This window comes from Dipodomys spectabilis, unplaced genomic scaffold (genome assembly GCF_019054845.1).
Source record: "Dipodomys spectabilis isolate Male_0828 unplaced genomic scaffold, ASM1905484v1 ptg000163l, whole genome shotgun sequence".
Lineage (NCBI taxonomy): Eukaryota > Metazoa > Chordata > Mammalia > Rodentia > Heteromyidae > Dipodomys > Dipodomys spectabilis.
The window spans coordinates 11,743,619-11,770,798 of NW_024870840.1; the positions used below are offsets into that span (position 1 = coordinate 11,743,619).

General features: G+C 35.2%; 1 protein-coding gene across 4 annotated transcripts in view; it reads left to right on the plus strand.

The window, feature by feature from the left end:
- The window catches only part of Scyl2 (SCY1 like pseudokinase 2), a 44,171-nt gene extending 18,307 nt beyond the window's left edge, over window positions 1-25,864 (plus strand). For 3 of the 4 annotated variants that reach the window (XM_042693022.1, XM_042693024.1, XM_042693023.1), the window contains 14 exons: window positions 442-591; window positions 1,582-1,803; window positions 2,169-2,285; window positions 3,049-3,174; window positions 4,216-4,392; window positions 7,180-7,302; window positions 9,125-9,238; window positions 13,077-13,209; window positions 13,933-14,051; window positions 18,592-18,692; window positions 20,460-20,526; window positions 20,651-20,746; window positions 22,921-23,040; window positions 23,806-25,864. In XM_042693022.1, coding sequence (XP_042548956.1) covers window positions 442-591; window positions 1,582-1,803; window positions 2,169-2,285; window positions 3,049-3,174; window positions 4,216-4,392; window positions 7,180-7,302; window positions 9,125-9,238; window positions 13,077-13,209; window positions 13,933-14,051; window positions 18,592-18,692; window positions 20,460-20,526; window positions 20,651-20,746; window positions 22,921-23,040; window positions 23,806-24,450 — 2,310 coding nt within the window. In that variant the 3' untranslated portion in view covers window positions 24,451-25,864. The remainder of the gene's footprint in view (window positions 1-441; window positions 592-1,581; window positions 1,804-2,168; window positions 2,286-3,048; window positions 3,175-4,215; window positions 4,393-7,179; window positions 7,303-9,124; window positions 9,239-13,076; window positions 13,210-13,932; window positions 14,052-18,591; window positions 18,693-20,459; window positions 20,527-20,650; window positions 20,747-22,920; window positions 23,041-23,805) is intronic. The other variant, XM_042693025.1, reaches the window with a different exon arrangement.
- Window positions 25,865-27,180: the final 1,316 nt, after the last annotated feature.

Genomic DNA, 27,180 nt, shown 5'->3' on the forward strand with positions numbered 1-27,180 from the left:
TTCACTTATGGCTTCACTGTATCAATGGTTTTTTAAAAAATACATAGTGATTCCTCAGCTATTGCAGGAGCTACATTCCAGATACCCCACAGCAGGTGAAAACTGTGAAGTAGCAATACATGAACTGTGATATAGTGAGGGATGACTGTCTAACACTGCTACTTCTTAGGTTTTCACCTATTGCGGGGGGTAAGTCCCGAGATAGGTGAGGGATCACTTAGTTAGTTTTGCTTATCAGGATTTTTTCCCACTAATGTTTAGATTGACCTGCAACTAGAAATAATGAGACTTCTGCTTTTATGATGAAATTTGATTGCTAATTGATATGTAAAATTCTTTACTGGTACAGCCAGCAATAATTATTAAGATTTTCATGAGACATTTTGATGTAATTGAAAGGACTTTTATTAAATAAAATACTGCCTATTTTCCCACTTATAGGTGTCTGAAGGATTGTCATTTTTGCATAGCAGTGTCAAAATGGTTCATGGAAATATTACTCCTGAAAATATAATTTTGAATAAAAGTGGAGCCTGGAAAATAATGGGTTTTGATTTTTGTGTGTCATCAACCAATCCTTCTGAACAAGAGGTAATCATAGAATTAGTGATTGCATCTGGAATGAAGTAAAAAATTCAGTGTAACCTAGATAAATGTGTATAATTAGACTAGTAGTACACGGGTATGTTTAAGTTTATAGTTTTAGTAGATGGCTCATGCCTGTTATCCTAGCTACTCATAGGACTGAGATCTGAGGATCACAGTTCAAAGCTAGCCCAGGCAGAAAAATTCTTGGAGACTCTTATCTCCCAAGAATTACATTTTGAAGACCTAGAGATGTTTATGTTATTCAATCCATTCCAGTGAAAATTCATTATTTGTCTTCTTTTTCAAAGTAAATATGAGACTGGGTAGAGGGAACATTCCTTGTTACATTATCACAGCCCTTTCATTTATTTCTGACAAGCTTACCAAAAGAATTAGAGTGACTAAAGAACATCCACAGTTAACTGTGACTTCCCTGGGGATATGCTGTTAGCAAATTATTTTCTTCTGTAGTGGTTTTCCTCTGGGTATTTTGGCCTATCTACATGAATACAGCTATTCATTTAAACAACCATTTTTAAGGAATTTAGAAATAATTGGTATTGGTTGCATATATACTGTTGTTGAGGCACTGTACTATGTCTGACTAGTACACTTTTATTCTTGGTATAATCTTATGAACATATTAACTAAGTCATATAGCTAGTGAAAGTATAAAGTTTCAAACAACAGTCCGTCCTAGCCCGTAAAACATGAAGCCTGTATATGACATGAGGTAAACTTTGAATGTTTGTTTACTCACTGCATTTTGTAGTAATTATATATCTTCTAGACGAGACTTCAGTAGTTTCTGAGTTAAAAGAGTTGTGTATACTTTCTAAATTTGGGAATTTTAAAAATTGAAGATGATAGTGACATTTTTACTTGTTTGCATGAACTTAACATGAATTTGAAGGTAAATTGCTACAACTTGATAATAGTTTACTTTCTGTAAAAGTATTTAACCTGTGTTATCTCTTTTCTGTCTCATTGCAGCCTAAGTTTCCTTGTAAAGAATGGGACCCAAATTTACCATCACTGTGTCTTCCAAATCCTGAATATTTGGCTCCTGAATATATACTTTCTGTGAGCTGTGAAACAGCCAGTGATATGTATTCTTTAGGAACTGTCATGTATGCTGTATTTAATAAAGGGAAACCTATATTTGAAGTCAACAAGCAAGATATTTATAAAAGTTTCAGTAGGCAGTTGGATCAGGTATTTGCCTATCAATATTTTCTTGCATGCAAAACTAAGCATTATTTTTCTTCTATAATGTGGTCAGAAGTTCTTGAGATGGATGTCTTATTTCAAATTTGCATAAGAATAATTTCCATAAATAATGAAGATTAGTTAGACTTTTGCTAGAGTGAATATTGAAATATGCTCTAAAAGACTGGAGATTTTAGGAATGGAAATAATTTCAGGTATTAAAGAAAAGTATTTTAATTACTCTGTAACAATAGACTTAGTGTTTGTTTGGTCTATAAATATGTGGAAATTTAAAGTGGTTTCTTAGATTATTAAAATGTATACCTTTTAAAATAGTTTATACTCATGTAATATTACTACTCTTTGAATAGTTGAGTCGTTTAGGATCCAGTTCACTCACAAATATACCTGAAGAAGTCCGTGAACATGTGAAACTGTTGCTAAATGTAACTCCAACTGTAAGACCTGATGCAGACCAAATGACAAAGGTAAGTATGCTTGGGTCACTGCACTAGATGAATAGACAAAAAATTTAAAAAAAAAGTTAAAGAAGACAAAGCTCTTCTAAAGCAAGATTTTGTCTCCACATGACATGTGTTCTTGAATGTATTAACTATTCAATATTTAATTTTAGCTAATAGGCTCTCCTCCAATAGTTGTAATTACATATGCAGACATTTTGAACTCCCTGAGAAGTCAAAGCCTATAAATCACTCCTGGATTTTGGAATATAGTATTCTTTTTGCTCTCAAGATTTTCAGTAGGAGCTGAAAGTGTCTGCCTTACCTAGTAGGTAATAAGCCTGTAGTAACCCTTTTATACATTGAGGACCATCTACTTGTGTTTCCCTTTTGAGGAAATAGTTTAGACAGCAGGAGTCATCATGGGCAAGAGCCGAATCCTATTTCCTAGAACCCTAGAGACCTATTGAGGGGCACATTAAATGATCCCCCCAAACATCCACATCATAGTCCCCACAAAAGATATTTTACTTAATTTTTCCAATATCTTAGAGTTGTATTAACAAATGCTATTGCTCAGCATTTGCTAACTGGTAGCAAATTTGATAACTGATTTTGAAGAACTTGAAAAATTTATTTTCTTAATATGATTTTTAAAAATACAACTATTAAAATGATTATCATTTTGTTTAATGTGTCTGATTATTTTCTCACTGTATTGTATGTGATTGTTTCAGTTGTGTGAAATCCTTTCAGTATTTATCAAAATAACTTATTTCCATATTTTTAGATTCCTTTCTTTGATGATGTTGGTGCAGTAACACTTCAATATTTTGATACTTTATTCCAAAGAGATAATCTTCAGAAATCACAGTTTTTCAAAGGATTACCAAAGGTTCTATCAAAACTGCCTAAGGTTTGTTGTTCATCAATTTCTTATTGTATCAGTGTTTAAGATTTTTTAAAATTTACTTTGATTTACTATAAAAAACTATTCCAAGAAATAAGGCAACTTTTGTGTTTAGTACCTACATGATTATAAAATGAGGCAGACTATAACTGAAAAACTCAATTATGGTGCAAAATAATTAACTAAAAGCCACAAGGATGCTACCCCATGTCAAATCAGCAGTTGGACATCAGACTGTAATTATGGAGATCACTGCTCAATCATGAGTTAAGGATGTAGTTCTGTATTGATAGTAGCCTGTCCAGATCCTTTAACTTTTCCTCTCACTTACGAAACTATGAGTTAAAATAGTCTAAAATCACTGCTTGTAAACCTAGTAATTCTGGCAAAAATGTTTCCAGTGTTTTAATCTATCACATAACCAATGGCCACTTACTAATTGTCTAGTCTTTTACTTAAGTGGTAAGATTATGTAGAGAAAAGAGAAAAATGCTGTCCCTGCTCTAAAGGCCATTATGGTAAATATAAATAGGTTAATATGCATGAAGCAGCAATTAAAAATACAGGACATTAGGAATTAAGAATAGAAGCATCAGTGAAGACTTAAGTGGTGAAGGCTTCCTAAATACAGGACCATCTATCTTCTTTTTTTTTTTTGGTCGGTCATGGGGCTTGAACTCTGGGCCTGGGTGCTGTTCCTGAGCTCTTCAGCTCAAGGCCAGTGCTCTACCAATTGACCACAGCACTACTTCCAGATTTCTGGTGGTTAATTGGAGATAAAATTCTCACGGACTTAGTTTGCTTGGGCTAATCCTACAGGTATGAGCCACCAGTGCCTGGCCCATCTATCTTCTTTTACCCAGATAGTCATAGCTTATGCCATTTGTTTTGGCATAATTAGCAAAAGCATTTTTCACTAAAATGTATTTTAATTTCAACCATAAATTACATGATATTTTACCTAAAGAGATAAAAGTCTTGAGGCTTCAATGTTAATGCTAAAGAACTGAAATCAATCGATTTTATAAAAATATTTTTGTTTTTCAGCGAGTCATTGTGCAGAGAATTTTGCCTTGCTTGACTTCAGAATTTGTCAACCCTGACATGGTACCTTTTGTTTTGCCCAATGTTTTACTGATTGCTGAGGAATGCACCAAAGAAGAATATGTCAAATTAATTCTACCGGAACTTGGTCCTGTATTTAAACAGCAGGAGCCAATCCAGGTATGTTGTAGGTTATGTTGCATATTTATAGGATATTATTCATAAGGATGATTGTTACTGAAACAAAAGAAGTAATTATATGAGTTAAAAGATTGTGACTGTATGACTCTTTTTCATTAGCTATTTTGCATATGTTTGAACCATCCATAAAATTATAATTACACTTTGTAGGTGAATGTGTTTAACTTTCTATAAGTTTTCATCTCAGGAAATAAATTACAATGAAATTTTTTTATTAATAAGTTTTTTAAATTGTGAAAATACTGTACAGAGGGGTTACAATTACATGGACAAGGTAGTGAGTACATTTCTTATCAAGTATTGTTGCCTTCTCCTTTGTTTCCCCTTACCATCCCTACCCTCCCATCTCCCACTCCCCCTCCCCCCTGCATTTTTGCTTTATTCTTTTCCCATTTGACTTTATTGAAAGTTATAGGCTTAAAATGTTAATTTTTTTCTTGTATTTTTAGGTATTTTTGTTTTGTTATTTCAATCTTGAACTTGTAAATGATTACCTCCAATTGTTCCTCTTTACTTTCTTGGTAAAATGTACTTTCATTAAAGGAAGAAAATGCTTAGATTACCATTGAAACAATGTACTTATGTAATGTGTATGTATAAGTGAAAAAATACCTATTATAATATATGCTTGACAGATTCAAGATCATCTCTGCTTCAAGTTCAGAGAGGACATAAAACTGGGTTTGACTCCAGGACTACTTTATCTCTTTACTTGAAGTATGACTTAGATTTATCATTAATTACCATCTTAAAGCTTCCATTTCCTCCTTTCTAAAATGCAAGGGGTTATTGAGCTGAAATTACATTTTCTGGCACATAGTAAATATTTTTTTTTCTTCCTCTGCATGGCAATAGCTTATTAGCTCTCTGATGTAATAGCTGTGACTTTGTGGTTCCTTTGGAAAGAGGGAATATAGAAGGTAGTATATGGTGAGAGTTCCTGTGGACTTGGGAGGAAGCAAGGAAGGTGAATACAGGCACTGAAGCAGGGCTTCCTGCCAGTAGTCAAAGCACAGAGAGGAAAGTTGATGGAGTCACATGTTCCCCAAGATATGAATGAGTCAAGATAGTATTCTAAGGAGCCCATGACCTGAATTCTATGTTGCCTCCATTCTTTGGTTTTCCCTTTTTTCTTGGAGGTGGGGGGTGAGGGGTCAGTCATGTGGGTTGAACTCAGGGCTTGAGTGATGTCCTTGAACTTTTTCACTCAGGGTGAAGCCCTGGTGTCACTTCTGGCTTTCTGATAGTTAATTGGAGTTAAGAGTCTCACAGACTTTCCTGCCTGGGTTGTCTTTGAATTGTGATCCTCAGATCTCAACCTCCTGAGTATCTAGGATTACAAGTATGAGCCATCAGTGCCCGACTCTGATTCTTTTTCCTTTTTAGTTTCCAGTTAAAAATTCTTCCTGAGGACTCTTTTAGAGGGAGGAACCCAAAGGAATGATGCCTCTGTGTCTCTGAACATTTAAAATAAAATTTATCAAAATGAAGTGCAGGAAATGGAAACAAGAGGTTTCTTTTTTGTTTCTTTTTTTTTCTTATTTCTTCATTTTTCTGTCTTTTGGGAGGGTAAGAGGGGAACAAAAATGGAGGGACAAAGGGTGAATAAAATGCAGCAGTGGTACTCCGTAGACAGTATGTTGGAAATAAACTATATATCTTGTGGGTAGGGATGGGAGGGGGAAACTGGAAGAGGGCAAAGAAAGGATAACAAAAAGAAATTACTCATTACCTGACTTATGAAACTGTAACCCCTCTTTATATAACCTGATTAGTAACAATAAAAAAAATTCTCTTGAAATTTGTATTTTTTCTTTGTCGGTCATGGGGCCTGAACTCTGGGCCTGGGAGCTGTCCCTTAGCTCTTCAGCTCTTCAGTTCAAGGCTAGTGCTCTACCACTTGAGCCACAGCGCCACTTCTGGCTTTTTCTGCTTATGTGGTGCTGAGGAATCGAACCCGGGGCCTCATGCATGCAAGGCAAGCACACTGCTACTGAGCCACCTTCCCAGCCCTTCTCTTGAAAAATTTTAACTGAGCCTTGGCAAAACAATATTCTGATTAATAGAAGGGCTAGTTTGTTCCTTATAAATTAAATAAGTGGAGGAAGCTCGGTTAAAAAAAAAAAAGCCTAGGTCAGTTAAAAATGTTTCTAGAATTTTTCCTTACAGATTTTTTTCTTTTCTGTATCCTCTCTTCTCTCAAACTTCATAAATAAAGAGATAAAATTTACTTTTTTTGGGCATTTTTTTTTTTTTTTGGGTCCGGTCGTGGGCCTGGGCGCTGTTCCTCAGCTCTTCAGCTCAAGGCTAGTGCTCTACCACTTGAGCCACAGCGCCACTTCTGGCTTTTTCCTTTTTGCTTATGTAGTGCTGAGGAATCGAACCCAAGGCCTCATGCATGCAAGGCATGTGCCCTACCACTGAGCCACCTTCCCAGCCCCTCGGACATTTTTTTAAAGTGTGTTAAAGCTTTTATTTTTCCCCAGAAGCTTTCTGAACAGTGGGTATTTGTAGGTGATGTATTACTGTAGATACGTAAAAACTAGAAAATTAGTCTTTATTTAAATCATTAGACTGAAAGCAGATTCTAAGTGGTATGCTTCCAGAAATGTCAGAGGCTTGATTTTTATGTTTTTGTCTTCCACGCCTTCAGGCTAGCAACATGGTGAGTGTCGAAATATATAACTTATTCTTTTGAAAAACAAAACCTTTATATTTTGGCATATGTTGAATCTTATCATATATTCTTTTTTATCTTATAAACAGATTTTATTAATTTTCCTACAAAAAATGGATTTGCTGCTAACCAAAACTCCTCCTGATGAGATCAAGAACAGTGTCCTACCAATGGTTTACAGAGCACTGGAGGCTCCTTCTATTCAGATTCAGGTACTGCATTTGATTTGTTTATGTTTTGTGCTAACTTAGATTCTTAAAACAGAAGAAGATAAAGCATATTTCAGGATTAAGTTACAACATTTTATATAGAACTCAGTAGTGAATCTGTTTGTCAAAATTACATTATTGACACTGTTATTAAACATATTTACTCCTAACTAAAGAATTAAATGATTCATGATTCATAAAGGAATTTATTCTTGATAGGTGCCTTTATCATAAGTAGATTTATTGCTATCATCAGAAATGCACTATTATGGAAGAAAGTTTTATTTATTGTAGCTTGAATTATGTATACCTCTTTCTACTTCTAATTGGATAATTATGATTGAAAAGAAAAGGGCATAGATGTTATGTTTCCTGTACTTGTAATTTTCTTTTATGTTTGTTAATTCAGTTTTCTATTTAGAAATCCTGTTCCTAGGACTAGGGGTTGTGACTCAAGTTGGCAGAGCACCTCCCTATTAAACTAAGTTTAAATCTCAGAACCACAGAAACAATACCAAGAAAACCAGAATGCAATATTGTCCTGCAGTGAGGTTAATTTGTATGGCAAGGAGATGAAGAAGCACATCGCCAGGCTTTTGTCCCACAAAGACAATCTTGAAACAGTATATACTTGTCAAAAGGTTCATTTTTTGTAGTCTTTGCTATTAAAATTCTGGTTCTTTGGGTCTTTGTCTGGAAAATCATTCTGGATTGCTGTTAAAAATGTAATTTTAGGAAGTAGAAGTGGCACAGCACCATCCTTAAGTGAGTAGTTTAATTTTTTTTTTCATTTTGGAAAATTCTTTTTTTTTTTCTTTTTTCCTGTCATACTAAAGTTTGAAGTTAGGGCCTCTTGAACTTGAAAAGGTAGCTGCTCCATACCCCTAGCTTTTTATTTGCTGTGTTCAGATAAGAGTCTTGTGTGTCCAAGGCTGGCCTCAGACCTTTAACTTCCCACATAGCTGACATTATATTTGTCAACCATAATACCCAACTTGTTGCCAGATTGTTGCCTGGGCAGGCCTCAACCCTTGATCATCCCAGTCCTGCCCCCTGAGTATCTGGGGGCATGTTTCTCCATGACCCGCTGGAAAATAGATCCTATATTAAGAACATCTTTCGTACAAAATAGTTTCATACTTTAAAGTTTAGTCTTTTTGTCAGTAAACAGACTCAGATAAAGAAAAACAGAATTTTTAAAGCATTATTTACTGATTTTTTTTTTTTTTCTTTATCTGCTATTCAGGTCTGGAGAACCTCTCTTAAGTTCTGGGCTTATGGGTGTGTACAGCCACATCTGGCCTAGTTTGTTAGAATTAAGATGACACATTTTAGGTCACTCTGTTGACTCATTTCAGTTTGTCTACTAAATTTATTTAAGAGTGTGAGATTGATGTTAATTTTTTCCCCTTATAAGTAGATTGAGTGGGAGAGATGTGTCTACTTCTACTTGTTAGCTTTTTCTAAAGGAATTGTAGCCAAGTATAGTAGTTGCTGCCTATAATCCTAGTCCTTAGGAAGCTGAGGCTTGAGGGATTTCTAGTTCTAGGCCATTCTGTATTGCATAGCAAGAACTTCTCTCAAGGCAAAAAAAAGAGTTGCAATTATAACCTTTTGATACAATACCATAGCCTCTGTGTAGCCAAACTGGTTTTAAACTGATTGTAACTATTTTTATTTTCAGAGAGTTGTGGAAAGGACCAAATAATATAACATGTGAAAATTCATTTTTAACTGACAAATTAGCCATACAGAGGCAGATTGTCTTTGAATATAAGAAAAGATGAGTCTTTCTCTAAATTGATGAGATGTATTTTTTTAATAGGAACTCTGTCTAAACATCATTCCAACCTTTGCAAATCTTATAGACTACCCTTCCATGAAAAATGCTTTGATACCAAGAATTAAAAATGCCTGTCTCCAAACGTCTTCCCTTGCTGTGAGTAATTATATATTCAGTAGTTTATCATTTTCTCATTTTTTAATAACCCTAAGCAGTTTGTTCACATTATTTGTCTTGGTTATAAGTGACCTCTTTGTGTGTGTGTGTGCGCGCGCGCGTGTGTTGTATGTGTGTATACATGTTTGTGTATGAGTATAAATAGAAAATAAGCCATAGTTTTTTCCAATATATAGTTAGAATCCTGGATCCCACACCTTACTCCATGTTTCCTTACTTTGAATTCTTCAGCAGAGAAGTTGAATTGTTGTTTTCTGAATCCCTTTTTGCTTTAACAATTTATTATTTATTTAACATTACCTTTAGTCATCTATCTCTAAATGTGTGTGTGTGCGTGTGTGCGTGCGTGCGTGCGTGCGTGTGTATGTGCGTGCACGCGCGCGCTGCTACCGGAGCTTGAACTCAGATCCTGGGCACTGTTCCTGAGCTTTTTTGCTTGTGGCTATTGCTGTATTACTTGAGCCACAGTTCTACTTCCAACTTTTTGGTGGTTAATTGAAGATGAGAGTCTCATAGACTTTCTTGCCAAGAATGGCTTTAACCATGATCCTTGATCCTGGATTGTAGCCCCCTGAGTAGCTAAGATTATAGGTATGAGCCACTATCACCCAGCAGAATATAGGATTCATAACATTAAATTACTTCCTAGTCAAGGAAGGTAGAGTAAATGCCATAGTTCTCATCATTTCATCATCTCTAACAAATTGAAGGACTTTACATGTTACTATTTCTTTATAGAAGTCATTCAGAATACTTTTCCATAGCAGCTTTTGAGAAGAGGGAGAGATGTCTTACCTTTGCCTGAATGTTCTTTTTACACTGATCTTTGAAAATGAGTATATTGTTAAATTTGCATTTTGTAAAGCTTGTTCCCTGGGTGATACCATCCATCTTTATGTGGCAGAGTGTGAATTTAAATAACAAAAAGTTAATAGCTTAATAGAATTATAAGCAAAACAATGTAAACAAATAATTTTACTTCATAGCCATCTAATCTGTTTTAGTTCATGCTTTTTGGTTTTTAAACCACTAAAGAAGGAAATAGGTCATTACTGAAATGAGCAGGCATAGAGAAGAGAATCCTTAACTCTAGACTTTGTTACTATCTATCCTACAGCTCTGGGGTAGGTACTAACAAGTCTCCATGCCTCTCTTTGTCATGCCTCTTTCTTTGTCATCATTAAAAGGATTTGAAATACAATCCTTTAAGGTTTTGTACCTTCATGACTGAGTTTCCAAAATGGATGGTAGTTATAGATAGCTTGATATTCCATTTTCAAAATGTCATTTCAGAATTTTCTTCCCTTGGGCTGGGAAGGTGGCTCAGTGGTAGAGCGCTTGCCTTGCATGCTCGAGGCCCTGGGTTCGATTCCTCAGCACCACATAAGAAAAAAGAAAAAGCCGGAAGTGGCGCTGCTGCTCAAGTGGTAGAGTGCTAGCCTTGAGCTGAAGAGCTGAGGGACAGCGCCCAGGCCCAGAGTTCAGGCCCCATGACCGGACCCCAAACAAAAAAAGAACTTTCTTCCCTCAATTTTCAATATTGGGGATTGAACCAAGAGCCTCATACATTCTAGAAAAGCTCTACCACTTTAGCTGCACTTGCAGCCTTTTTGTGTGTGTGTGTGTGTGTGTGTGTGTGTGTGTGTGTCTGTGTGTCTGTGTGTGTTTCTGTGTCTGTGCCTGTGTGTCTGTGTGTTTGTGTGTTTTGAGATAAGCTATTGATAACTTTGCATACGTGGTCTTGAACTGATGCTCCTTTTTGCCTTTGCCTTCCAAGTAGCTGGGATTACAGGCTTTTATTCTCCTCATTTCATATTGTATACCTTACTTCATGCCAATAAATTTATTTTAGCATACATTTTCTTGAAGTATATACTCTCGCTTAGCACTGAGTATATGTGAGAAGTGTGTAGATGTGGGAAACATAGATACTTAAATGATCTGTTACTGTCCACTGATGGTTATGTTTTAAAAAGATGCCATTTTCTCCATATAGATTTGGTATTTACAAGGAGTTATAATGAACACATTTAGAATAGTAACTCAGAAATGGATTTGCATTTTATATTTTTTTTTGTCGGTCGTGGGGCTTGAACTCTGGGCCTGGGCGCTGTCCCTCAGCTCTTCAACTCAAGGCAAGTGCTCTACCACTTGAGCTACAGCGCCACTTCCGGTTTTCTGGTGGTTTATTGGAGATAGGAGTCTCATGGTCTTTCCTGCCCGGGCTGTCTTTGAACCGCCATCCTCAGATCTCAGCCTCCTGAGTAGCTAGGATTACAGGCGTGAGCCACCAGCGCCCGGCTGCATTTTATATTTTAAGTGTATTTTATTTCATTTCTTTTTTGTTGGTTGTTGGTAGTAGCATTCTGATTTCAGAGCACTCAATAGGTAGATGTTCTATCATTTGTGTACTGCTCCCAACACTTAAATGTGTTTTAGATAACATTTTTAGTGTTCTTATCTAATTCAACTTGACAAATATGAATTTCTGAATTGCATCTAGACCTATAAAGTTGAAAACTTTAACTAGGAAATTGCTAAAAGATAAGTCCTGTATCTTAATTCTGTTCCTTGAAAATAAGGAAAAAACAAAATTCTACAGAGTTAGGTAAAATACTCTTTAAACTATATGAGTTATGACTTAAAGGACTAATAAACATCATAATAGAAAATAAAATTAAATCAATATTTTATTTCTCATGTAGTTCTAGGACACTTGGTACAGTCTACCAATATATATTTTAATATATTAGCAGTTAATATAATTACTAAAGCTTAATATGTAGAAAGTTTTGGTAACTGTATTAAGGATATTTATAAATAGAAAACTTTGTGTTAGGCAAATACAGATAATTGCATATGTTTTTGAACTGTTCAAAAATGAATGGAATCCAGGAATCCAGTTAAAATGAGGTCCTATGAGACTGATCATTTTTCAAGGAGAATGTATTCCCTTTTTTTGGGCGGGGGGAGGGGTCCGGTCGTGGGGCCTGAACTCTGGGCCTGGGCGCTGCCCCTCAGCTCTTCAGCTCAATGCTAGCACTCTACCACTTGAGCTACAGCACCACTTCCGGCTTTTTTCTTTTTGTTTATGTGGTGCTGAGGAATCGAACCCAGGGCCTCATGCATGCAAGGCAAGCGCTCTACCACTGAGCCACCTTTCCAGCCCTGTATTCCTTTTTATAATTTAAATGTTCTCAAAGAAATGTCCTTAGGTTTTAGGAAGCTTTTTATAATATATGTGTTTCTTACTAAGGACTTTATTTAAAATATTGAAAAAAAAAATGAAGCCTGGCTATAGAGGTCAGGAGTAGAGCATTTGTCTAGAATACATAAAGATCTGGGTTCAAATCCAAGCACTGCTTTTTTCTACCTAGAAAAAAGTTAACTTTTTTTTTTTTAATTTAATTTTATTTTATTTGAGAACATACTGTACAGAGGGGTTACAATTACATGGGCAGGATAATGCATACATTTAAAAGTTAACTTTTTTTTGAGGCTGAGGGTGTTTGTCTAATATTTTACAGAGCCCTGGGATTGATCCCCAGTGCCACTAATTAACTAACTAAAAGAGTTGAGGTCTTTCCTCATCTTAGCTCAGTAGTATAGTAGTATCTTGATAAAGTGATCATAACTTTTTTTTGAAACAAGTTAGAAAAATTAAGTGAATTTTTAATTTTTATAAATATGATTTCAAAGTCTAGTTTATTCTTGAGATTTTAGCATATGTGTATATTAAGATTAAATTTACATTTGAATATTTTGTTCTAGATTATAAAGACTTTATGTGACAAATGCAATTTCTCTCTTTTAATAGGTTCGTGTGAATTCATTAGTGTGCTTAGGAAAGATTTTGGAATACTTGGATAAGTGGTTTGTGCTTGATGATATCCTGCCCTTCTTACAACAGATTCCATCCAAGGAACCGGCTGTCCTCATGGGAATTTTAGGTAGCTGAAAAGTTATTTTTTTAATACAACTCCATTGTTTTGCAGTTGTATCAGTAAGATTTCCAATCTGTAAAGCAGTTGTACTTTTCATGTATGTAGCATTTAGTAATTGAAAAATGATGGGATAAATGCCTTAGTAGAATTTTTCTCCTTGGCTGTGTTGATTTTAGCAAAAGTGATAGAATCTTGACAATATAAGATATTTGAGGATACTAGCTTCACAAATACAGATATCATCTTCTCTAGATATAATACAAAATAAGAGGGTCCAACAAGCCCATGTGTTTTTCTTACTGAAGAAGTGAGTAACAGTGTAGATCTGTACTGTTACTGTTACTGTACTGTTACTTTTAGATGTTTTAAAGTAAAGTTTAAGTATGAGCTGTAAATTTTCAGGGGGGCATTCTGTAACCTCATTGCTACAGTATAATAACTGAACTCAGATCTGATTAAGCTTTTTTTTTGATTAAGCTTTTAATGCTGCTCTGTCATTAAATGTACTCTTCAATCAGAAGATGATTTTGTCATAGTGTTTAGTAAATCTGTGTTAATGAGAAGGCTATTAATCATTCTGATCTGTGTAAGAGTATCTCCATTTTATGACAGTGATTGGGAAAATGTTTTGCTTTCCCGAATTACCAGAAGATTTCATATAAATATACTGTTTTCATGATTTCTTTTAACTTCTGGTATTATAAAATTGGCTGCAATCTTTTCTGTCAGGTATTTACAAATGTACTTTTACTCATAAGAAGTTGGGAATCACCAAAGAACAGCTGGCTGGAAAAGTATTGCCTCATCTCATTCCTCTGAGTATTGAAAACAATCTCAATCTGAATCAGGTGGGAACATTTTTGTGATTATTTTGTTAATTCAGTTTACTGTTTTCTTGGCATCACTTGTTTTTAGTAACTATATTAATATATTACATGTAGAAGTTGCTGAAACAATACAGTATGCCAGAGAGCTAAATGAAGGAAGTCTTGGAGCACAAAGACAGATTATTAAAGGCCTCATTGGGAGATGGTAATGAGCAGGATGTTGGAAAAATTGAGCAAGATTTGGACTGTTTTAAATTTGGGGATACAAACTTGACACAAAGGCAGAGTATGTTGGTGTAATTATCATTAGATAACAAATAACCAGTTTAGTGTTTTGAGAGCGACACATTTATTCATTTCAAAGTTCCTAGAGTTAGCCATGTTGGGACTTGGCTTAGTTGACTTTTTGGATCAGTTTCTCATAGTGCTGCATTTAAGAACTTGGAGTTCATCCAAGGACCTGTCTGCTTAGAATCTGTTTAACTGATTGTTTGCACTGTTCATTTCTTCTTGGCCTGTTGGGTTGAGGGTTTTAGTCCTAGCTGTGTGTTAGGTGGGTGTCACTGTCATTTCTGTCACTTGGGCCTTTGTAATGTGGTTGCTTGTTTCATCAAAGCCAGTGAGAAAGAGTTCTGCTATCAAGACTGAAGTTACAATCTCTTATAGTGTAATCAAGGAATCAACATCTAATTACTTTTGTCATATTTTATTGCTTAGAAGCATATCATAAGTCCAGGATAGGGAATTACACAAGAACTTAAATAGCAGAAAGACATGATAATTAGGGACATTTTTTAGATTCTGTGTGTTGTAGGGAAGGGGATAATTCAAGTTCATAATTTGAGGGAAATGGAATAATATACAGTGAGTTCAGAGTATGTAAACTTTAAATTCCTTTTTTTTTAAATTTAAATTTGAGATGATTGAGCGAAGGGACAATAAATTATTACAGAATTATGTCTCTGCATTCCCTTTGTACTTATCACAGCTGTGTGCTTATAGTGATTCTTCCTGCAGATTTTGAACCCTTCAAATGCTGGGTATTGCAACTTATCCTTCATTTATCCCCAGCCTTATCACAGTGCTAGAAACAGAAATTTGACATATAGCATAGCAAAAATCCACATTTTGCTCATAATAGAGCTGGTGTTTAATGAAATATAATGTAAAAGACTGAGAAGAGTTCAGTTTAACTGAGAACCTCTGGGAGGGACAGACAGGAAGCATTTAGAATTAGGGATTTTATCAAAGAAAAATAATAAACAAAGGAAGGTTGTACCTAAATTAATACTTGCTTTATATCATGGTGGCAGGATTGGCTTTATGGCTGGCAAAATGAGAGATAATGAATATTGTGAAAGAATAAGATAATATACTTAAAACAGTCTTCAACTTTTTATTTCTGTTCTTAGTTCTTGTATTTCTGATTTAAGATGTTTTAAAATATTTTCAAATTTATTATATATATATATATATATATATATATATATATATATATACATAAAATTCTACTTGATATGTGTTTTTGTCAGCATTGTGATTTTTTTTGGCAGGGGGGTAGGGAGGGGGGGGGCCGGTTGTGGGGCTTTAACTCTGGGCCTGGGCACTCTCCCTGAGCTCTTCATGAAGCTCAAGGTGAGCGCTCTACCACTTGAGCCACACCACCACTTCCAGTTTTCTGGTGGTTAATTGGAGATAAGAATCTCACAGAAGGCGGGCACTGGTGGCTCCTGCCTGTAATCCTAGCTACAAAGCAGGCTGAGATCTGAGGATTACAGTTCAAAGCCAGCCTAGTCAGGAAAGTCCTGAGACTCTTATCTTCAGTAAACCACCAGAAAAACCAGAAGTGGTGCTGTGGCTCAAGTGGTAGAGCTCCAGCCTTGAGCTGAAGAGCTGAGGGACAGCACTCAGGACCAGAGTCCAAGCCCCACAACTGACCAAAAAAAAAAAAAAAGAATCTCATGGACATTCCTGCAAGGACTGGCTTTGGATCCTCAGGCCTTAGCCTACTGAGTAGCTAGGATTACAGGTGTGAGCCACCAGTGCTTGGCCTTGATTTTTTTTTTTTTTAAGAACTTTTTTTTTTTTTGGTTGGTCCTGGGGCTTGAACTCTGGTCTTGGGTGCTGTCCCTGAGCTCTTTAGCTCAAGGCGCGCTCTACCACTTGAGCCACAGCGCCACTTCCAGTTTTCGAGTGGCGTATTGGAGATAAGAGTCTCACAGACTTGGGCTGGGAAGGTGGCTCAGTGGTAGAGCACTTGCCTTGCATGCTTAAGGCCTTGGGTTCGATTCCTCAGCACCACATAAGCAAAAAGAAAAAAGCCAGAAGTGGCGCTGTGACTCAAGTGGTAGAGCGCTAGCCTTGAGCTGAAGAGCTGAGGGACAGCGCCCAGGCCCAGAGTTCAGGCCCACGACTGGACCAAAAAAAAAAAAAAAAGAGTCTCACAGACTTTCCTGCCTGGGCTGGCTTTGAACTGTGATCCTCTGATCTCAGCCTTCTGAGTAGTTAGGATTACAGGCATGAGCCACTGGCACCTGGCTTAAGAACCATTTTTGTCTGCAGATACACATGAATTATGTCTTAGGATGTTTCCCATTAATTTATTATGGATATGGTTTACTTTCCTGTTCATTTCATGGTCAGGGTTCCTAATTCAAGACTACCCTTTGTGTCAGCTGTGACTTAAAATAATTTAGGTATATTATAATTAAATGAAATACAGTAACTTAGGAAAATACATTTTTTGTATTTTTTGCATTTTTTTTGCATTTTGATTTAAAAATAGAAAATTTTTTGCAAATTTTTGCATTTTTAAAATTTTATTTAAAAATAGAGAATAGCACATAGCTGCATTGTCTATACTGCATTTAGGAAGGGGTTTCTACGAGTACTCCATGAGATGACTCAGTGGAGCACAAGTAGTTGTACTCACAGTTGATTGGTGATGGTAAAAAGCTAGCAAGCATAGTTGGGAAAGGAAAAAGATGCATTCTGGGGGAAATGGCTCTGGGAAAAAGCACTCAGGATATGCTCTGCTTTCTGTTCTGAAGTAAGTCTGGCAGTCCATGAGAAATGTTACCAACTAATACTACATACTTGGCACTCAAGAGTTTTATTGAGTAGTACCCTCTGCCAAGCATGCTCTCAAATTCCAGATTCCCAGAAGGAAAAGCACATGTTCAGCATGGAACATGTTCTTTGTACAAACAGGTTAGTCATGACAAACCAATGAGGAACCTTCCTAAAATCTTAAGTGCCCAGACACGGCCAAAGGCCAGCCAGCCTTGCCAGCAGATTCTTCCAAAAATAACAATGTTAACCCTTTTCTGCACAAGCTAAATGTAAAACAATATGAATGAATTTTACAAGCAAAATATTGAGTTAATGACCCAGACATAGAAAAGAATCTTCTGAAGATTCCATCTATATGAAGTATAAAAACAGTCTAAACTAATTTATGTTACTGAAAGTCACCTAAAAGGTATGGAGGTAGAAAATTAATATAAGATGGTATGGGAAGCTTGTATTTTCCCCCTTGGCTATTCGTTAAATTGAGTATGTTTGGTTTGTGAAATTTTTGAACTATGCATTTAGATTTTTCTGTTAGTATATTTTAAAAGTTTTTAAAAGTTTAATCAGCAGGAAGTCAGTCATGGTAAACCATTAAGGAAATATGCCTTTTGTTATTTTCATGGCATGATGAAGCAGAAGTTGCTGACAGCCTACAAAGAGGCAGTGTAATGTTGAAAAGAGCATAAGCTTTTCAGAGATAGTATGAGTTGTAACTGCTATTTAAGATAGTGTGTGAGGTAATTATCTTATACTGATCCCAACTGTCCTCAGAGGTAAAATAGAAGTCTTAATAAACTTAGTTGGAAGAATAGTGAAGTAATAAAATATAGTATGTACATATGTGTGTATATATACATATATGTACACACATATATACATAATATGCACAGAGGTGCATATATACACACACATATATACAGATATATGTATATACCTCTGTGCATATACGTATATGCACTCAGCACAGAGGTACAGTTGTAAAATTTGGGAAGGGTAGCAAAGTGTTTTGTAGATCCTTCCTATAACATAGGCCATTAAAATAAATTATTAATGATGCCCTGAGAAGTATCATAAGAATTATAAGTAATTAACCAATGTTTAACCATAGCTTGTTCTCTATTAACTAAAAAGTTGAGTTATGATATTTAATATTTAGACTGACTTTTCCTATTAACAATGTTAGTCAAAGATATTATATTTATAACAATCTGAATAAATGGAAATTTTCTTTATATCCTTAAATGAAATATTTCCTGATAAGCACAAAGATTTATTTTTTGGAATTTAAAGCCTCATTAACTATCATGTCTCTATTATATGAAGATTGAAAAGCTTCTTATGATATTTTGTGTTTAATTATTTTATCATTGCATCATGATGCTGGGATTAAAAAATGGAGAATATTGTTTAGCTTATTGAATTATTTTAATTGGTTACATCTACCTTACACTTGAAAGGTTATAACCATATCAATTTCTTATTATACCAGTTCAATTCTTTCATTTCCGTCATAAAAGAAATGCTTAACAGATTGGAGTCTGAACATAAGACCAAACTGGAGCAACTTCATATAATGCAAGAGCAGCAGAAGTAAGTAGGTTGCACATTGTTTGGGGGTGAAATTAAAATTATGTCATGATTGATTTTCTGAAATACGGAATAGAAAATGTTCTGTATTTTATTTAGTCATATGTAAAACATTAAAAAAAGTCCCCAACTTGTTAATAGTTTGAAATGAGCTAAAGTAAGATATTGTTGAAAATCAAATCTAATCTTTGAGTACAAATGTTTAATTCAATATATTACAAAAAGAAAATTCTGTTTCTAAAATAAATCTTTTGTCAATATTAGCCACTAGTATTATAAACACAGGTTGCTGAACATGTAATGGATCACTTATAAATATTTTCCAAATTTATGAGCTGCTTGTGTTTTGGTTTTCCTCAACCCCAGGAGCATTTATAATATAGCAGCATCCACCTCTTTTTGTTTTTAAGGGGGATTTTCTAAATTATTTGTACAACACTAGTGTTGTAAAGATGGAAATAATTCACTGGGGAATGGTATTTTATTTTAGTCAAAAATTCACTATATTCTTTGTCACAGTGCAAAGTACATAAATCTGGGATATATATTAAAGTATTAAAATCATAAACCAAAAGGCATCTGAAAATCAGCCAAATTGCTTTCAATCATGAGCAAGGTCCCCAAATAGAAACTTTTTAGCTTCTGCCCCAGTATAAGGTAAGACTTATGGAAATAAATACATGTACTATAGAAAAAAGTGAGAGAGTCCTTTGTAGGCTCTAAGTATTCTGTGGTGCATATGTATGTGAAGTTTGATGGCTTGGCTCTGTTAAGGTAGGAACCTAGAAGAATATGTTTAAGATGGGTTGAAGTAGTTTATTGCATATTTGAGAACAGAATGTTGTGAAACCTACTGAAAGTGCTTTTGAAGGGAGAGAAGAGTAAGGGAGACTGACTGATAGAAGGGTAGGTTTGATAAGGTTATATTTTATACATGAATAGCAATGTTATGATGAATACTCCCCCATATACTATAGTATGCTAATAAAAATAATTAAAAAATAAAAATATTAAAAACTTTCTTTTAATGCTTGGGGATTAAACATAGGGTCTTGCATTTGCTAAAGATGTACCACTAAGTTATATCTGTACCCATGAAACTCACTTTTAGTATTTATTATTTATATTTGAGTGGGGAAATAGATCCTTCCCTCTTTCTTCCTCCTTTCTAAATCTTACCTACTTTTCCAGGCATAGATCAGTCTCTGTCACAGTGATTATTACTTCTTGTTAGTGTCATTCTGAAATTAATGATCAGTTTCTCCATATCATATGTTGTCTCTCAGTGACATTTATAATAAGTTATTTTGTTTTTGTTTCTGTCAGTCAGGGTCTTGAACTCAGGGCCTAGGTGCTGTCCCTGAGCTTTTTTGCTCAGGGCTAACACTCTACCACTGTGAGCCACAGCTCTACTTCTGGTTTTCCGGTAGTTAATTGGACTTGAGTCTCATGGGGACTTTCCTGCCTGGGTTGGTTATGAACCTCAATCCCTCAATCGTCAGATCTCAGCCTCCTTTGTAGCTAGGATTATAGGCATAAACCACCAGCACCTGGATTATAATAAGTTCTTTGACAGAGCTGAACTTGCTTTATTTTATGGCACTCTTGAGTATATTCTCCAGTAAGTCCCAACTGTTGAATTTTAAAGAAAATATGTACATTTGAGCCAGCAGATATTTATAGTAGAAAATAGTGAAAAGATTATAACTTTCCTTAAAGAGAGATCTAAGTTCATTTCTCTTGTTTTGTTATTATTATTCTCTTCTATAGATCTTTGGACATAGGAAATCAAATGAATTCTTCTGAGGACACCAAAATTACACATCCTGGGAATCAGGTAAGAAGATGCTTAAGTTTTTAAGAAAGTGCTTGACATTGTCTTCATTTAAGAGTGTTTTAAATATTAAGTAGTCACATTTTTATGGAAATGACTTCAATCAGTGGACATTTTTCTATGTCAGCAGATTGACAAGGTTTTTAACAATATTGGAACAGACCTTTTGACTGGTGGTGAATCAGAAAATAAAGAAGATGGGATACAGAATAAACATAAAAGAGTGAGTTTCTTTATCATTTTTAGATACTTTGTTTAAACTATAAGTATTTGTTGGAAAATACAGTAACTGTCTTAAAAATTGTTCTATATTTATCTTTATGAAATGTCTTAACAGTGACATGGCCTTTGCCCATATTGAGAATAAACATACTTAAGATTTTTAGATTCCTTTATTATGTGGCCTCTCACATGGTGACATTCCTAGACTGCCTGACTCTCTGCACTTGGTCCCTAGGCTCTTCTCTATTGTCCCTGTGTTGGTGGTCTCCATAGCAGATTTGTGCTATCCATCTCCTTGGGCTCTTTCTAATTGTTGCTTTTTCTTATCTTAATTCTCTCCCTGTACATCGCCACCAATTGAGCCCAGCAACCTCACCCACGTTATTTCCTTTCATTCTCTGTTTTGTGATCCATTTGAAGAATAAATGTTAGTAGCATGACCTTCAGTTTTTGTCTGATTTTTTTGTTTTTATTTATTTATTTATTTTTGGGTCCGGTCGTGGGGCCTGAACTCTGGGCCTGAGCGCTGTCCCTCAGCTCTTCAGCTCAAGGCTAGCGCTCTACCACTTGAGCCACAGCACCACTTCCGGCTTTTTTCTTTTTGCTTATGTGGTGCTGAGGAATCGAACCCAGGGCCTCAGGCTTGCAAGGCAAGCGCTCTACCACTGAGCCACCTTCTCAGCCCCTTGTCTGATTTTTTTGAAGGGATGGTTTAGGTTAGAGACTGGCCTGGATTTGCTATGTAGTTGAGGCTGGCCTCAAACTCGATCGTTCTTCAGCCTACCAAGTTGTGGGATTACAGGTATATACCACCATATCTGGCTTGCTTGGTATTTTCTGATAATTAGGCTAAGGTTGTAGATTTTTGACGAGAATAACACAGAGGTGATGGAGACTATTCTGCTAGGGCACCTGATGTCAGAATGACTTGTTACAGGTGGATCAACTCACTAGACACTATTTGAAAATGGGGGGGGGATGGAAGGGACAAATTGGGACAGAGCGAGGGGTGACATTGTCCAAAAAGGAAATGTACTCATTGCCTGACTTACGTAACTGCAACCCTCTGTATATCACCTTTATAATAACAATAAAAAAAAGAACAAAATTAAAAGGTGAATCAATGCTATTTGAAGAGACCTTTTAAAATAGATTTGATTCTATTTCAAAGCAGATAGAGAATCGGGATACATTTTTTTCCTCCTACTGGTTTTGTGGCTCCTCCAATTTTGAATAGTAAACTATAAAACACTTTCCTATTGAAATTTTGTTTAGCATCCAGTAAAAATACTGTGTCAGGCTTTGCTGAGGTCAGTTCTTCTCTTCACAAAAATATGAATACTTGAATATGTAAAGATAAGGGCCTATAGGACATAGTAGTTCACAAAATTGTAAGAAAATATTGTGAACTTACACTCTAAACAAGATTTAGTGAAAGAGAATATTGAGTTGATGCTGACATTGGCAGTTAAAAACTATGCTTTCTTTTTGTTTTTTAGTTCTTCTTAGCTCTTTTAGAGTCAGACTAATTATAGAGTTTAACAAGAACTTCCAGATTTATAGGACAAAATTACTTTTGGGGATCTGGTTGTGGGGCCTGAACTCTGGACTTGGGCGCTGTCCCTCTGCTCTTCAGCTCAAGGCTAGCGCCCTGCCACTTGAGCCACAGCGCCACTTCCGGGTTTTTCTTTTTTGCTTATGTGGTGCTGAGGGAAAAAGCATGTGTTTGTTTGCGCATGTGCGTGCGTGTCCACCTGAGTGCTCTCTACCACTGAGCCATCCCTTTACTTCCAAGCCTTTTGCTGGTTAGTTGGAGGTAAGAGTCTTTCAGATCTGTCTGTCCAGCCTGGCTTTGAACTTTAACCCTCGGATCTCAATCCCCTGAATAGATTACAGATATGAGCCACTAGTACCTGGTTCCAAAGATGATTCTAATGAAAAAATTTAAAGTAATACTTGCTTTATACTAGAGTATTTTAGCATAGATCCTGTGAGTTCATATCTGGAATTAGATATGGTAGTAACTAGAAATATAACCTACTTGTGGAAATCACCAATGTAGTAGTAAGGATTGTCAAACACAGTTATATGCTTTGCTAAAGATGAATTTTTTTTTTTTACAAATGGAATTGTGAAGTTGGCAGTTAATTTTTTTTTTCCCTATTTTCATTTAAGGCATCACTTACACTTGAAGAGAAACAGAAATTAGCAAAAGAACAGGAGCAAGCACATAAGTTGAAAAGCCAGCAGCCTCTTAAGCCCCAAGTACACACACCCATTGCTCCAGTTAAACAGGTCAGGCCTCATTTATTTGTATCATTTCAGTTGTATTTCTATTAAGGAAAGTAAACTATAAACTAGTCTACTACTTCCATATGTAAAGTGTTAATATTCATGTTCTTATATATTTTTTGAGCTTAAAGTGATTTCTGATTTTGGATTTTGAGTTTAGGAAGATGTATTGGTATCACCTGAGCAGAATGTACTTCCCGCTGTGTTTTAGCATTGTTATGAATGCTGGTGCTATGGCTGTGAATAAGGACCCTGATTAGAGAGGACTTATATTCTCTAAAATAAATTACTTCATCTTAAAGGCTTTATATAAATCATGTTGTTGTTACCTTTTGATGGGTAAATTCTCTGAAGAAAAGAATCTTTTCAGGGAAACAGACAAAATTTGGAATGTTTTTCAAGTACTAATACAAGAAAATGTTCACGAAATCCAAAATGTGAAAATTACATAGCATCCTTTTGTTCTTTTTATAATATAGATGTTCTAGTGAGACATGCATTTTTGTTTGGGGAAGATAACATTTCACTTAATATAAATTTGTAGTTTGTGTTTACTGTTACCAAACTGATTACAAATAATCATCTGTAAAACTGTAGAAAAACAGATGGAAGCTGTTAATTGTCCTGCAGGCTGTAGTTTGTTAACTTGGTGTTGAGTATCTTAAGGTTAATTTTAATTTGTCCTTTAAAATTTAATCTACCAAATGTTTCATAATTATAAAGCAGTTGGGTTGCTTGACAATAAAGTAGTGTTCTCCTATTTTTCAGACAAAGGACTTAACAGACACATTGATGGATAATATGTCATCTTTGTCAAGCCTTTCTGTTAGTACCCCTAAACTTCCTGCTTCCAATACTTTCACTTCTGTTCCTTCCACGGGCCTGGGCATGATGTTTTCTACACCGATTGATAATACAAAGAGGAATTTGACAAACGGCTTAAATGGCAACATGGGCTTTCAGACTTCAGGATTCAACATGCCAGTTAATACAAACCAGAACTTCTTCAGTAGTACAAGCACACCTGGAGTGACCAAGATGTCTCTGGGAGCACCTCCCACTCTGCCAAACTTCAGTGCTCTGAATGTACCTCCTGCTGGGGTGAAGCAGCCCCAACAAAGACCCACAGATATGTCTGCCCTTAATAATCTCTTTGGTCCTCAGAAACCCAAAGTTAGTATGAATCAACTGTCACAACAGAAACCAAATCAGTGGCTTAATCAGTTTGTACCTCCTCAAGGCTCTCCAGGTATGGGCAGTTCAGTAGTGGGCGCACAGGTGAATTTGATGGGACAGTCTGCCTTTGGTGTGCAGGGCAACCCTTTCTTTAATCCACAGAACTTTGCACAGCCACCACCTCCTATGACCAATAGCAGTTCAGCTAGCAATGATTTAAAAGATCTTTTTGGATGAAGGTTCTTGCTCCTTTGCAGGTTTACTTCAGTTTTAATCATGAGTAAGCTGGTTTACGTCTTTGTATAGTTGGCTTGAAGAAACTGCTGTGGAAGGAAAGTCAACGGTTTTGTGAAAGAAGGTACCTGTTTCCATGCCAGCCAGAATAACAGTTGAGTGGACTTCTAACCAGTTGAGTTTTTTTTTTAAAGCACTGAGGATTTTTTTTCCTCTCCCAAACTCCTCTTCAGGTTTTTAATGACCCAATCCTTAACCAATCTCAAAGAGAAAATGGACAATGGAGTTAATCTTGAATAGCAGAATTTTTAAATCAAATGTTTATTTTAGCTTGTAAATTTTGATGTTATTAAAACATTGAGTTGATGGTAACTTCAAGCTCACCTACTACATACTTTGTGGTACAGAGTCTACCTGCATAAGTTATCAGTCTTCATGTGAAAAATCTTGATGCTGTATTTGCTTGTTTGCATTTAGTATGACTGAGTGAGAATGATATGGGTAAAGAGGAAGATCAGGTCATTTGCTTTTTCCAATTTAACTTTTCAGATGTACTGATGTTTAGTACAAAAGTCTGAGCAAATACTTCAGAACTTACTTTGATTTCATCACTTTCAAAAGCATTATTGATCATCTTAAATGCAAACTAATCATTGTAAATTATATTTTAGCATGATCTGCCTCAAATAGCAATGTATTTTTCTGCATTTACTTGAAATATATTTAGAATCATTTTTTTCCTACTATATCACAGAAGAGCTATGTACTTGATTTGTACAGATATTTGACAAAACACTCTGATGTGATTTCCCTGACTAGAACCTTCATATTTCATTTTAATTCACACTTCTGAGGTTTCAGCATATGTAAATTACATTTTCAAGAAGAGATTTGTAAAAATTAAACTATATTTAATGAGTAAACTTTTGAGATTTCTGTATTGTTTCAAATGTAATAAACTTACTGAAAAATAAACAGTTGTATCTTCTGACTACCATCAGATTGATTTTCAGATTGCCAGATAATCTGACCTCATCAATTACTGCTACAAAAGTTCTTTACTAGAAATTCCAAGAACCTTTTGTCTGAATATTATAATGTCTAAAATCAGCCATTTTAGAAAGGAGAGAATTAATTCTAACAGGAAACATTTTATTTTTAATTTAATGTTTTCTTTCATTTTCTGATTATTCAACCACAAAGCCTTATGGTATAAATGTCATTTGTTTTTAAAAAATGATATTCCACTGCTATGTGATAACTTTAAAACTATCTTTTAAAGAACTGTATATGTATTACAATTGCTGCCACACAGTTTGTGGTTTTTAATCATCTGGAACCAGCAGTCACTTAAAATAAGTCATATGAAGTTTTGTGTGCTGGTAATAACTTTATTCATTGAGTATGAATGTTCACTGAGAGCAATACCTGCACAGTTGCACACTCTACATGTATCAGGCAGTACTTGATTATAAAATATAATTTGGTGCGGTTACTTTTGCTGCCAGCAGTCAGTTAAGAGAGCCCATAAATAAACCATCTTTCACATCTAGTTTGTCTGTAAGCTGTAGTTTGTGGCATGGTTTTAGAAAGACTAGGGAGATTGCGGAAAAAAAAAAATCCAATAAAGTGAAAAAATTAGAGAAGTCAAAAAATGGCAACATGGTCTTTCAGACTTCAAGATGCCAATTAATATAAACCAGAACTTCTACAGTAGTACAAGCGTACCTGGAGTGACCAAGATATCTCTGGTAGCACCTCCCTCTCTGCCAAACTTCAGTGCTCTGAGTATACATTTACAACTTGTCCACATTAGCTGCTTATTTTTAAAACTATTTCTTTTGGGAAAAGTTTACATATGGGTATATGTATTTATTGTTGATATTTTCTTTGAAAAAATTCAGTAGCTACTATTTGGGAAAATTATTTTTTTATCTTGTAAAATGACTTGATGTTAGTGTTGAATTTCTAATTAGAAGGAAACCTTCATATAACAGCTTATATGACTTGAATTTCTAAATTTGAGAATAGATTATTTGAAAACCATAATATGTAATACTTAGGTAATTTTTACTTGTTGAAAGTTGCCATTCATTGAGATAATGGTGGTGCTACATTTTTTACAACATTTCTCCTACAATTTTCCCACTTTGGCCAAGTTATTTCATTTAAGTCATTTCTATTAGTTGAGCAGTTGCCATTCTCTTTCTTTGTTGTGAATTGCCTCTGAAAACTGCTGATTTTAATCTAATAATGTGTTCCTATGACCACAATTTTTTCAAAGTATTATACCATCTTGAAATTGTCTCAGATATGAAAAACATTTATATCCCTTGTGCTTTAAGTTTATAATTGAAAGATTAAAGAGCACCTGTGGACGAAAATTACCATGAAGGTTTTTTTTATTTGTTTTTCTTTTCTCCTATTATTACAAATGTGTTATATATGTAAAGGATTGTCTAAAAGAAAATTCTCTCTCTTCCTCTCTCTCTCTCTCTCTCTCTCTCCCCCTCCCCCCACTTGTTTTGCTTTTATTTTGGAATGCTTATAAGTGCCCTTTTCATTGACTAAGGAAGTAGTGTATTTTTTTTCTTAACCTGTAAAATACCTCACATGGGTTGCTTTTATTTATTAAAGGAAAATGTATGAAAATCCTGATAGCAAGCAGAGTATGCACCAAATAAATTTTAGCTTTGTTCTACCTTACCATATTAAGTTGTGATTTCATACTTT